The sequence below is a fragment of the Balearica regulorum genome, chromosome 3 (genome assembly GCF_011004875.1).
Source record: "Balearica regulorum gibbericeps isolate bBalReg1 chromosome 3, bBalReg1.pri, whole genome shotgun sequence".
Taxonomy (NCBI): domain Eukaryota; kingdom Metazoa; phylum Chordata; class Aves; order Gruiformes; family Gruidae; genus Balearica; species Balearica regulorum.
The window spans coordinates 64323190-64336300 of NC_046186.1; the positions used below are offsets into that span (position 1 = coordinate 64323190).

General features: G+C 40.8%; 1 protein-coding gene across 2 annotated transcripts in view; it reads right to left on the reverse strand.

The window, feature by feature from the left end:
• Positions 1 to 13111, reverse strand: part of MAP3K5 (mitogen-activated protein kinase kinase kinase 5) — a 109250-nt gene that overhangs the window by 70778 nt on the left and 25361 nt on the right. For both annotated transcript variants that reach the window (XM_075748194.1, XM_075748195.1), the window contains exons 2-3: positions 4036 to 4175; positions 1023 to 1046 (exon numbers count right to left, since the gene is read on the reverse strand). In XM_075748194.1, coding sequence (XP_075604309.1) covers positions 1023 to 1046; positions 4036 to 4175 — 164 coding nt within the window. The remainder of the gene's footprint in view (positions 1 to 1022; positions 1047 to 4035; positions 4176 to 13111) is intronic.

Here is a 13111-nt window from a genome sequence, read left to right on the forward strand (position 1 = left end):
TTCAAAGAATCATGTTTCATACTGGCAGAAGTCAGTACTTAATCCACAGATCTCACTGTTAAATAAAAAAAGTCAAGCCCATTTTTATAGCAGTTTTAACAGTGTGGGAAATAAAACCTGACCATTTTCTAAAGTAAAATACTTCATATGCCCCTTAGAACAGTTTATTCAAACATATGGAGTTGTACAGAATACACATAGCACCTCAGGATATCTGCACACCACTGACTAACCACTATAAAATTATATCTTAGCATATATGGCTACCAGTAAGTCCCAAAGTAAAGCCAAGAACAACTCAACATGCCAGATATATATTCTGACATGACTGGCCCTGCTGCTCCAGCACAGACCACAGTGAGAAGGCAGTGTTCTCGCAGTCACAGGTCTGCCTCCCTTGAACTTGGAGCGAAAAAGGGAAGGGGGATTTGCAAGGCCAACCTCAGAAACCAGAGGGATGCCAAGGTGCAGAAACCTACAGTCTAATGACTGGCAGTCACAGACAGACTGCTGGGATCTGCACTGCATGAAGACTAACAGGCTCCAGGACTCAAATTCCAGAAATAAATACACACACACTCTCTCTCTTTATAAATATATATATTTTCATAGCTGCAGCTATGGGTTTCTAAAATGAGCATCAGTTTCCAAATAACTCTCCTTTTCAATAGAGTATTTTTTTAAAAAACACTGAAGAACACTGTACAGAAAAAGGCAACAGAAAAAAAACCCACAAGATGACAGATGTAAATGGTGTGTGAAAAAATATGACAGACAAGTAAAGGCAGCAAGGAAAATACCACTGATAGATGGAGACAAGGTAAGAAGTGAGCCTGGTACCTAGCAACAAAGTGATATACACAGATTTGCTGCTAGGATTTCCAGAATTCTGCATCTAACTCTGTAAAATACAGTAGGAGAGTGTTAAATGATTCAAGTGGAAAACATAAGATAAACAACATTAAATGGAACATAAGTTTGGAATGCCTAGGGTTCAAATGGCACCCAGAAATCATACTTACATTATTCTTCTGGCAAATAATTTCCTGGAATAAAAAAGAAGAAAAAAATTATGTTGATAGCACTGAACAACTACAAGGAAAGATACCTGATCAGTATGACTTGCTAATATTAACATTTACAGACACATGACAGGAAAAAGGCTGGTTAGTAGATGTTTTCTATGCCTGTCAAATCAATATAAATCAAGTATTGTCTCAGGAGACACAAAACAGCTATGGAACCAAGTAGATACATACATCCTATATTTACACAGGAGCATATGTAGTGTGTGCATCTGTATATACACACGCACACATGTACATACTCCTCCGTATATAAATTTTTCTAGAGGGATGCTGTCCAAAAGTTGACTATTAAGACACATGCACTTGTATTTGAGAAGTTAAATATCATAAGCAACATTTTGCTGCCAGCAGAAGAAACTGTGAAGAATAGTAAAACATTTCTACGTAATAGAAATAGTGGAAGTATTTCTATGAGGTTTTAAAATACTCCAAAAACTAGTTGAAATTCACGTTGCTCTAATAAATCTGATGCAAAGAATGTATCTTCACATTTTAAATGTAAAGTCCCAGAGAACAAGAAGCCAGAGCACACTCGCATGGAAAGAGCTGGTTCTTGCACTCTAATCTGGGTGGTACAGCCCATGTGCAAACCACTTGTGGACAGGGATCTTGCTTTCAGGAAAATTGGTCAGCAAGTTCTGATCCCAGCAACTGGTAACCCTGCCAGATTTATCAGACAGCTACGCTACATCTCTGCCACTGGGACTGCTAAGCAGCTTCATCTACACCACAGCATTAATAACAAACAGCGTCAAACCAAGGCACCTCGTACTTTCCATGGAAGTCAGGCTTCCATAAAACTGCTCTTCCCCCTGTTGAGGGGACATGTATCATGCAAGCTTTTGAAGTGTGGGACATAAATACGTTTATATACATAAATATACAAACCTATACATGTATGTATATAGACTAGAACGGTTTGGGGTGGACGAACCTTTACAGATCATCTAGTTGAACCCCCTGGCACGAGCAGGGACAGCTTTCACTAGATCAGGTTTCTCAAAGCCCCATCCACCCTGATCTGAATGTTCATATAGAGGAATATTCCACTAGCAGAAGTTTACCTACATTGCTTTGCACCCCAGTTAAATCATGTGCTGCAGTTTTGTATCTCCTGTGTTTCCACGATCATTTTCAGTTTTTGAATTCACCACCTTCTATACAAGACTAAACCAGCATACGCACTCCTGCATTGCTTCTACTTTATCTGGTGGCTGTAACAAACATCGCCTCAGAAGATGCCCAGGCATGCCCACAACTATTTTTTTCAGGCAGCCACTAAATAATACCGAAAGAGTCTTGCTCTCTGAAGACTTTCCTGCAAACTATCAAAAGCAGAAACATGGGCTCAGCTCAAAGCTAAAGGAAACTCAAGGAAGTCTTTCAGTGGGCACTATACCGGTGACGACTGGGACATCCAAGTCTCTCTTTGCAGAACTGGGCTTCCACTGACATCAGTGGGAACCCTCCACATGATCTGTTTGAAAAGTCCAGCTCCTAAACTAGTAAAAAGTTCTCCCAAGTGCCCAAGGACGCCTGGTGCCTCATTCCAAGTGATTTTCAGTGGGAGCCGGGTTTTTGGCTCCTCACCCAGTACAACAAAATTCTGCTCTGCTTATACTGTAGATCATTGTACTTGCATAATTGAATTCAAGCCACAGATAGGTCTTTTGTCATTAGCAGTTTTATTTTTAGGGCTTTTATCTGTATACTCTTTGTCTTGCAAACAGAATGGAAAGAACTGGATTGCAACCAGTCCAGTTGGCCAAGAAAAGTTGGAGGGAAGAACAGAGGGAAGAAACTGACTTACTCAAGGTATGTCCCTCCCAATAGAGGGCCAAGCTGCAAATAACGGGACAGAATCAAAACCAAATATCCTGCACTAGCCAGAAGCAGTGGAAGCAAACCCTTCATGAGAGGCGACGGTGCCCAGATTGCAGTCTGACTCACCAAGCTGCTTACTAAAATGCTTCTTTTCAGCAATGCCTAGAATGGAAGCGCAATAGCATAAAACATCTCCTGATCAGAGCCAATGAATGTGAGGGAGGGGAAGTAACTGAAAAGACTGCCATCCAAGTTGTCTGCCCTCCCACATCCCCATGAAAGTTACTAAACCTTTAGTAGAGTTAGCAGGAGGAAGAAGTATCAACCCCTTGACTGACAAAATTCACAGGCTCTTAGATTATCTTAAACCACCACCTTGCTGTAAACCAACCTACCATACTGTGAACTGTGGCCCTCAGGACCAGGCACAAGTTTTGTTTTTACTAACTCTGCTACACTGCTGGTAATCTCACAGAATCACAGAATGGTTTGGGTTGGAAGGGACCCCAAAGACCATCTAGTTCCAACCCCCCTGCCATGGGCAGGGACACCCTCCACTAGACCAGGTTGCCTAAAACCCCATCAAACCTGGCCTTGAACACTTCCAGGGAGGGGGCACATCTCCAGCACAGCAATCCTGCAGGTACCTGATGTAAATTGCTGTAACTCAGCAAGACGTACCAGAGGCCTCATCAGGTTTGGCCAGAAAATTGCTACTTTACAGAAGAGCTAAAACTTAAGAATTATTTGCTGTTCCCTACACATCCATTCTCACCCAACTGTTATTACCCCAAACACCAGTAATTCCCTTGAATGACAAAACCATGTATTTAAACCATTAATAACAGAAAACCATTAATTTCTCATCTGAAATTTGTCAAACTTCTGTTTCCATAAAAAGCCATATACTGAGGTATTTTAACAGATTGTGATAAAGTCATGTAAATCCTTCTCTTAGGAAAACTGAACTGAGTTTTTCAGCATTTCAATGTGGCCACGGTTTTCAGGCCTCGTAATATTTTTGCTATTCTTTTGTGAACCACAAGTGGTGTCTGTATTTCCTATGGAAACAGAGAAGCCAGGACTTCACCTCAAAACACCCCATTTTTCCATTCAAAGGTACCTTCAGTGACTGCAGAGAGTCTGCATTTGTATCACAGTAGAGGATAATGTTGTTAGCCATGCTGAAGCTCTCCCTGACTCCCAGGTGGTAGAACAGGGAAGGCTGACGGAAGGCGTCACTCATCTCTACGACAGCAATATCTGTAGAAATAAATGAAAAATTGTCAACTTTTCTGACAGCTAAATGCTTCTATGCCATGTCTCTTCACACAATTTGCTTTGATAAGAAAGCCCAATTTTAAGTAGGAAATGAGATATCTAGAGGGATTTCCCCATTTTAGCTGTTATGTCTGAATTTTGAATATAGTCAGCAGGATGTGGTTTAATCTTTTTCTCATTTCTTTCTTCCTTCCGTCCTCCCCCTTTTTTTCTTTAAATGAGACCTTCATTTCCTCAGGTAAAAACATCACTAATCAAGAAAAGGCAAAAAGTTCATTTGGTGCCTTGGAGAATAAAATCTGTTTGGTTAATCTACACATGATTATTGATGACCTTATGGAATGAAAAAAAAGAAAAAATTACATTGGATATGTATTTTCAACCTCTGTGCCAGATGCAATAAAAAATTCATGCAATATATTTACATCAATGCAGAACATACTGTATAGATTCTGTATTAGAACTTTGGAAGGAAACAGCTGTAAGTTGAGAGAAAGGCAAAAGTAAATTTCCAATATAAATTACCATTCAGATCTATTTTGATTCATATAGAAAGATGAGAGAGAAAAGGACAAGAGAAGGAAAGAGCGAGTGAATAAGTAAAGCCAGAGAAACCCCCCATATAAGTAAGAACTTTATTGTGCGGAGAATTCTGTTCATAATAAGCTCTACCTGCGTGAATACAATTAAGCATGTGCACAAATGTTTACAGAACAGGGAATGTAGTCCACAATTTCTCTTAAAATGTGTGTTTCACTTGCCCAGATTCACACCAAAGTAAAACAAGAGGCAATTACAAAGTGTCAGCAAAAAATAGTAAAGGCTTCTATTATAACAGGCAGCATATTTCCACTGCAAAAAGACTTGTGGGATTAAGAGAGCAAAAGAAAACTGACTCATCTCCACCTCGACTGCAAACATCTGTCTGTCTCCTCACCCAATTCAGTTTTTTCTTTTCTTTCAGATTTTTTTTGTTTTTCCCCAAGAAATGTACTTCTGTTAAGAGCGGAACAAAAAAAAGCAGCCTGGTTTCCAGTGTCTCTCCCTGCTCTCCCCTTCCTGTGGATGCTTTTATGACAGAAAAGAGATAGCAAGACAAGCTCTGCAGGCAGAAAGCTTACATACCCTCAAGTTGTTCCACTCTAATGGATCTAATAAGAGATTCTACCTCTAACCACAAGTTTTCACCTTGCCGATTTAATTAGATCATCACAACCGTAATGAAGATATTCAATAAAAGATAAGCCTTGTGGCCATGCTCTCAACTGGGAAGGCAGCAAGGGTGTCTCTCCAACTTGTTGAAAAGTATCATCTCTGAGACATGTACTCTTCAGTCATACTTTACTGTTACTGGCCTACAGGCTTAGAAATTATTAAAAAGCTGAAAAAAGGATAGATACACACAGGGGCATGAACAGACAACATTTACCTATACAAGCTTAGGCTCTTCAAGAAACAAAATTGAAAGAGAGGTGACCAACATGGTATAAAAAAAGGGAAATTTTCCCCATCAAATATAATTTTAAATTATGTTTTCTACAAATTTTGTAATTTGTGTTCTAAGAATCTCCCTCTGTCCAATTTCATATAAATATTTCAGTGTAGATTCCATCAAATATCATCAAATCGAAGTAAAAAAGGCAGTGCATTGCTAAGACCATACATATGCTGACTTTCCTTAATTTTAGGAAACTGAGATGTTACAAAAGCCAAACATGAATGACAATATTGCTACTATATCTTGTTTGGGTGAGATTAGGGCTTGTTTGTTTATTTTCTTTAGGAAGTTGACATAATACGAGCTCTATTTTTAACTACACTTATTCATACGAAATTCTAATCTTGAGCAACTGTAGGTCTATAGTACACTGAGCAGAAGGAAAATTTGCGCAACTTGCCATGATTTAATTCTTAAATCTTGCAAGATAACACACTCTCATTAGAGTTGCAAAACTAAGATTAAAAGAGAAATATTACTTAAAGAAAAATAAAGTGATAGACCCTGATCAAAGTCAGAATACAGAAAATACTCGAGAAATGTTCTGTTAAAATGCGAAGTTCCCAGGACCATGAAGAAGGAAAGAATAACTCTTAAAAAAAATTATATACATATGTGTGTGTGTGTATATATATATTACTGTTAAGATCAGCTGGCCAAATCTATTTAACACAGCTGACTCAGGGCCACACTGTTAAAAATGTTCTTGGGTCTTGTCCTATTCTTATCATAGCAATAAAAACAAACAAACAAACAAACAAACGCCTTGAGTTGCTTAAACAGAGGAGGGAAGGACCACAAGAATAAGGAAACATTTGTAAGAAAAATTACACTAAGATACTGATATAAAACTCTGTTGTGATGCTTGTATTTCTGATGTAACTAAAGAGGATCTCTTTCCTTCACATGTTAAGACTTCTGAGAAATTCAGGCCTTTTGAATAGCCTCATTTGATAAAGCAGTATCTTCCTTAGAATAGTCCAACTTCTACAAAGTTTTCCTCGTTGCTCTAGCAGCTATGTATTTTAAGATTGGGCTGGGTTTGGCTGGGATAGAGCAGTGGAACAGGTGCACCTCGAAGTGGCTGTGGCTGTGGATAAGCCTATGCCACAGCAGGTGTACCCCTGGAGAGACTGTGGCTCATGGATAAGGGTCCACTTGGAGCAGGTACACCCCTAAAGGACTGCAGTTGGTGGACAAGTCCCAGTTGGAGCAGGGGCAAGGGGAGGAGTTCATTGTAATGTTAAACCCAATGGTCTGGTCCGAAGGGACCAGGGGTGGAGATTGTAATGGAAATACCTTTAAATTGTTGTAACCCAGGATTTGAGTTGCATGTTATAGGAATTACTATAGCAGGAAACACCTGAACCAATGGAGAACAAGCCTTACAAGAAGCAGTGCAAGTGCAGCAGTGACCTGACCTGAGCTGGTTTTGGTGCCCAGTAACTCCATGGAACTCCCCTGTCCTGAGGGACCACCATAACAGATGGAGCCCAAGTGGGCTAAATGAACTCAACAGACATTTTGTAGATATTTGTGGACATTTTATGGACATTTTACAAGGGTGATCCATAGACTAAGGGAATGATATCTGCATATTATATCAAAGGATGAGAAGGAGGGGGTGGTTAATGAGGTTATATTGGTACCTGAGCATGACGTAAATGGTATGGAATAAGGGGTGGAAAATGTGCTGGGTTTGGTTGAGATAAGAGTTAATTTTCTTCATTGGAGCTGGTATGGGGCTGTGTTTTGGATTCGTGCTGAAAACAGTGTTGATAACCCAGGGATGTTTCTGTTACCGCTGAGCGGTGCCTAACACAGAGCCAAGGCCTCTTCTGCTCCTCACCCCACCGCACCAGCGATGGGCTGAGGGTGCACAAGGAGTTGGGAGGGGACACAGCCAGGACAGCTGACCCCAACTGACCAAAGGGATATTCCATACCATATGACGTCATGCTCAGCATATGAGGGGCTGGGGGAAGAGAAAGGAAAGGGGGGGGGGGAGGTGGGGGGACACGCAACATATATGTTTGGAGTGATGGCTTTGTCCTCCCAAGTAACCGTTATGCATGATGGAGCCCTGCTGTCCTGGGGATGGCTGAACACCTGCCTGCCCATGGGAAGTGGTGAATGAATTCCCTGTCTTGCTTTGCTTGCGCACACGGCTTTTGAACTGTCTTGAACCTAGTTAACTGTCTTTATCTCAACCCACCAGTTTTCTCACTTTCACTCTTCTGATTCTCTGCCCATCCTGCCAAGGGGGAGTGAGTGAACGGCTGCGTGGGGCTGAGCTGCCGGCTGGGGTTAAACCACGACAAAGATGAAGTTATTATTCATGACAAAGAGATCAGAGTTCTGAAATCCAGGTTAGCCCTCAGGGCTGGTATCACAGTTTCCAAGGGGTACAGCCAAATTCTTACCTGCAATTCCAACACGCCATCAAACTTATGTGCACTTTTGGGACCACATGTCTACCTAATAAAAACCCCTATACCCTAAATCAGCTCTTCTGACAGACCCATTACTGACTATCTTCTTTCACAACATCAGGACAGAAACTCCCCTGACCAAAGGAGGGAACAGTGCGTGGAGCACCAGTCAGAAGTCGAATACAAAGCACCAAATGGAAGCTCATTAAAAAAAAACAAACAAAAAAAACCTTAACTATGTTTAGTTCCATAAAGTATGATTAGAAGTTTAGCAAAGCTGAGCAAGACTTAGATTTGTCTTGAAAACCATCAGTCAAGTAAACATACATCAAAATTCTCACTAGTTCAGCAGAGCCAGGATTTAGCTAAACCCAAAAGAACTGTTTGGTCATCAATACATTAACTGCCAGAATCCCTTTTATCAGACTCTCACTCTCATTTCCCAAGACAAAATGAATCGAACAGCCTGCTGCAATGAAAGATATGTTTTCTGTTCACTGAAATTGTATTTTCCAAGTGGTAAAATGGTATTTCAATAATAGTGGAAGAATGATCTCTACCGTTACACTAGAATAAACCCCACTTAAAGTATTTGTGGTTTCAGTTTCAAGGAAAGTAAAACAAGAATTGACCAAGCACAGGAGTCAGTAGAGCCCTCTCAACACCTAAGCCCTCAGGATGAAGCACTCTGAAGACGAGGGACTGGCAATTCACTCCAAATGCTGTTGCACATCTTCTATGTAACAGCAAAGGAAGTCTGCTCAGGCTCCCGCAGACTAATGGGGAGGGCGGCTATGGAAGCACACCGCGCAAAGCAGCAGCAAGAGACAGGGAAGTGGAAGAACTGTAATTCTTGCAACCACACAGATTGCAGGAAAGAATAAATTTTATCCCTTACTTTGGTTTTGGGCACAAGATTAAACTTTGCTTTCTCTACCTCATGAAAACAGACCTGGTAACAGATCAGTGATAGTATTTAAAGAAAACCAAGGACAGTATGGTCTTTGCCTTTGCTAGTCATCTTCGACATTACGGCTACAAAGTCTTGTAACAAATCTTACAGTACATTATTATGCCTTGATAGATTATGAACAATAAAGCAAGTCTAGCCATAGCCTTCCCTCCCATCTCCTTAAACAACTGGCATGCCTACATGGATGTGACCAGAGAGTATCATAAGCACGAGACTAGAGCTAGCTCCAGCCTAGGTAGCAGAAGCAGCATAAATGCAGCAGCAGGCAGTTTAGTAAGCTCTTGGTGTCCATTTCCTAAACCACCCTGAGCTCCACCTGCCTGGTGACAGCAACCAAGGCGCTTGTAGTGAAGCTGCCTACCTACACATTAGCTGGGTAACCACACGCTGAGCTGCAGATACAGCAACCACCACAGAGCAGTCACACTCTATGTTATTAGGCTAACTAGCATCTATACCAACAATAGCTTGAAACACACCGTCACACATTCAAGAGAACAAAATACCACTGCACTGGGAGTCGGTTTCTTGTTACCCTGGGAAACCAGATTCATGTGATGGAATTGGAGACAGTCAACTTGACCCTTCTTGCCTGAGAAGCATGGGAAAAGGACACATCTCTGAAGCTTGGCATATATTACAACTGCGTTACCAACAATTCTCACCTGCAGTGTAAATCCACTTAGCTCTTTTAAGCAATCTGTGCAAAGACTGAGAACGTCACATATAAAATCTCTACTAATTAACCTTTCTTAAGAAATGGTAAAAACTTAAGATTATACACAATAATATGGTCAAAAAGGGTAAATGTCCATTAGTGGATATGAAGCCCTTTGCTCTTGGCTATTAGCAATGCCTTTAGTCACCAAGAAAGCGATAAATGAAATGCAGTGGTCAAAGTTCATCTCCTACTCATTGTTTAAAATATAACAGGGCAAAGAAGAATGTTTAAACAAATGCTCTGAGATATCACACACGTACACCCTACTTTTTGATACTACCTGCTTAATACACTGCTGCCAGGAAAAATAACGAATACAAACAGAGCAGCTATAAAACTAATGAATGTTTATGTTTGCTATTATCTTCTGATTAATTGGTATTAAACACATGGCCATTGCCTTACATTCATTGTCCCACAATTAATTAGGGCAAAAGGAAAGCTGATAACGGCAATTTCTGAGACAGACCAATATTTAGGGTTCTTTTCCATTTGGGGGTCAAAAGACAGTAAGATGCTCTTCTGAGAGAGATATAGGAAGAAAAGGGCTTAGCGACAAAATTTATTTCAGTGCAAGTCTGAACACTAAATGCTTCTCATACTGCAGTAGCAGCTCTCCATTCAGCATCAGAACAATGGTTTTGACAAGCCATGATGACATTTACTATTGGGTAAGTTTCCAGAAACAAGCAAACAACATCTTTATCTACTTCAATTTCATGGTTCTCTATGCTTGGCACAGATATCTTCCTCTTTACCCAAAGACTGCCTGCATGAGGTAGGAAACCTGCTTTGGAAATCACAGCATGTCAGTACAGCTTGGTATTTCTGGTTCAACCGTGCAAACCACAGCGTCACTGACTTGTGAGCACCACTGGAATCAAACATTTCCTGTCAAGAGTGTCTCATTCATCTCCAAGACCGGAAACAATTGATGGGAACCACTGGGGTGAGAACACCTAAACACAGGGGAATGGCTGACCTCCCAGGAAACCCATCCAGCTGAGCCAGTCTGTTGGGAGCAGCTAGCCAGAAAATAACTTTATAAAAGGTGCCTGAGGCTTGGATATGGGGAAGGAAAAGCAGGTAATGACTGTAGAGGTGATTCAAGTATGCCATAAACTAGAGGAAAAGCACAGTATTTGCAGAAGCTCCAAGTGACGTGCAAAGTACGCTCAAGGGCACCGAGACAGAGACATGATGGATATGTGCTAGTTATTATCTACCATAAAGCATTATGGTTCAGGATCCTTATAGTAATCCTGGCTCAAGCAGTTTCATTTTTATGAAATGGAAGCAGAGATCCTGCACCACTGAAGTACAAACCAGAGCCAGTCCCACAATCTACTCAAAGGGGAATTTCTGAGCACACATTCCCAGCAGATGCAACCCAAGCCCAGCAGTCTAGTGAGTGTCCCTTTCTGGATGCTGCATACCACAAAGTAGAGACAGAAATAATTAGAACACCTAATATTTACCCAAAAAGGAATAAGTTACCTTTAAATACAACAGTACTATGTCGCTTTCAACACTGGTATTAAGCCCACCGCTCCCTGAATATCTAAACTGAGTTGAACTTCTCCTGAATTTCAAAGTGAATTTCTACACCTAGACACATAAGGAAAAGGTATGATTTCACTTCAGATAAACTCTTCGAACAGCTATCTGTTACTGTTAGGCATGGTCCTGACTCTCCCCCACATGTTTGTATCAGATCTAGTGTGGTTAATACCCAATGAGACAACTACGTAAATCCATCTGTTGGCTTGGAGAGGCAGGGTGAGCGTGCAGAATCGGTTCCCTCCTGGATCAGTTAGATGATCTCGCTTTCCTCCCACACAATCACTATGTCCTATACAAAGGCGGCACCAGACACCACAGTATCTACATGGATGCAACTGAATACCTCCCTACTTCTGCTTAAGATTGAGAGTCACATATTGTTTCAGTGGGTAAGGAAATTTCATCCTCCATACAGACATGGATGCAACATCCACTTGTTCAGGAACCCCAGATACAACATCATCACAGGAGAAAGAGCTCCTTGGGGCACAATACAGAAGATAAACACACACATACCCCAATATCATTACAGACATAAATTAAGCATCTATACCCATACTGACAGACTCTGTATGTGACTCAATTTAGATCTCTGGGAATCTGCACAGTAACAAAAATAAATTAGCTAATCACTTAAAAAGCAACCTTTCCTCTTTTTAAAACATTGATAGTTTCTGATTTCTTGATAGATAAGGTAAGAAAGAAGAACTACTTAAGCTAAAGGATGAGAGTGTGGCACAAGAGTAAATATAAGCTGCCCTGTATAAATTTAAACCAGAAATCATAAGAAAGTTCATAACCAGAAATCACGATGTTCTGGAGCACCTGCCCAAATGTTTAACTGATTGGTTGGTGTTTGGTCTGCTGTCACACAGGAGCATTGCAAAACTTGCACCCTCTCCCACAATATATCAAGGTGCTTCTAGGAAAAAACAGTGCGAATCAATTCCTGCCAACTTTTGTAGCTAATTGGCACAGATAGTTCTCGTAAAAGCAAGTGCAAGACTTCACCAAGCAGAACCATCCAGACAAGGAGGAGAGCAAAAACAACTGATTGATTGTTTGGGGGTTTTGTTTTGTTTTTTTACAACAACAGTATTCTAGACTGAGAGCCTCTGAGTGAAACCCTGGCCTTGTTGACTGCACTATGCTTCAATGATGTGAAGGGAAAAGAACTTCTTGCTTCTGTGACCCAAGGCTGACGGGAGCAAAGCAGAGGCCACTTACCAAAATAAAACAGCAGAAGCTGGCATCTAACTGGTAACACAAAGTTCATGCAGATGTTCGAAAAGGAATGAGAGGGAGAAAAGATGTAGATGACAAACATAAAAGGTGAGTGTGTAGGAATTAACATAGCAAACTACATGGCAAAATCTAAATGACTGTATCAATGATTTGAAGACAATTGGAACAATATAGAAAGGCTTTTCTGCTGAAGACAAAAAAAAAGAAGAAAGTTCGAGATTCAAAAAATTCGCTCTCTCCGGGCCCAAGACAAAGGACTGCAATGTTATCACATGATTCCAGCCCCCAACAAGTGAAAAAAACCTACTCTCAGCTTGATGCATGTGGGAGGAATGCAGGATTAGGCAAGAATAAAAGATGACAAGCAAACAAAGAGCCATTTATTTAAAAATAACCTCAATACGTTCAGGCTCAATGCATCTGTATCGAACCCAGTGAAACAGGCTCCCTCGTGCCAAGAACACCAAATACTAAATATTACCTCAA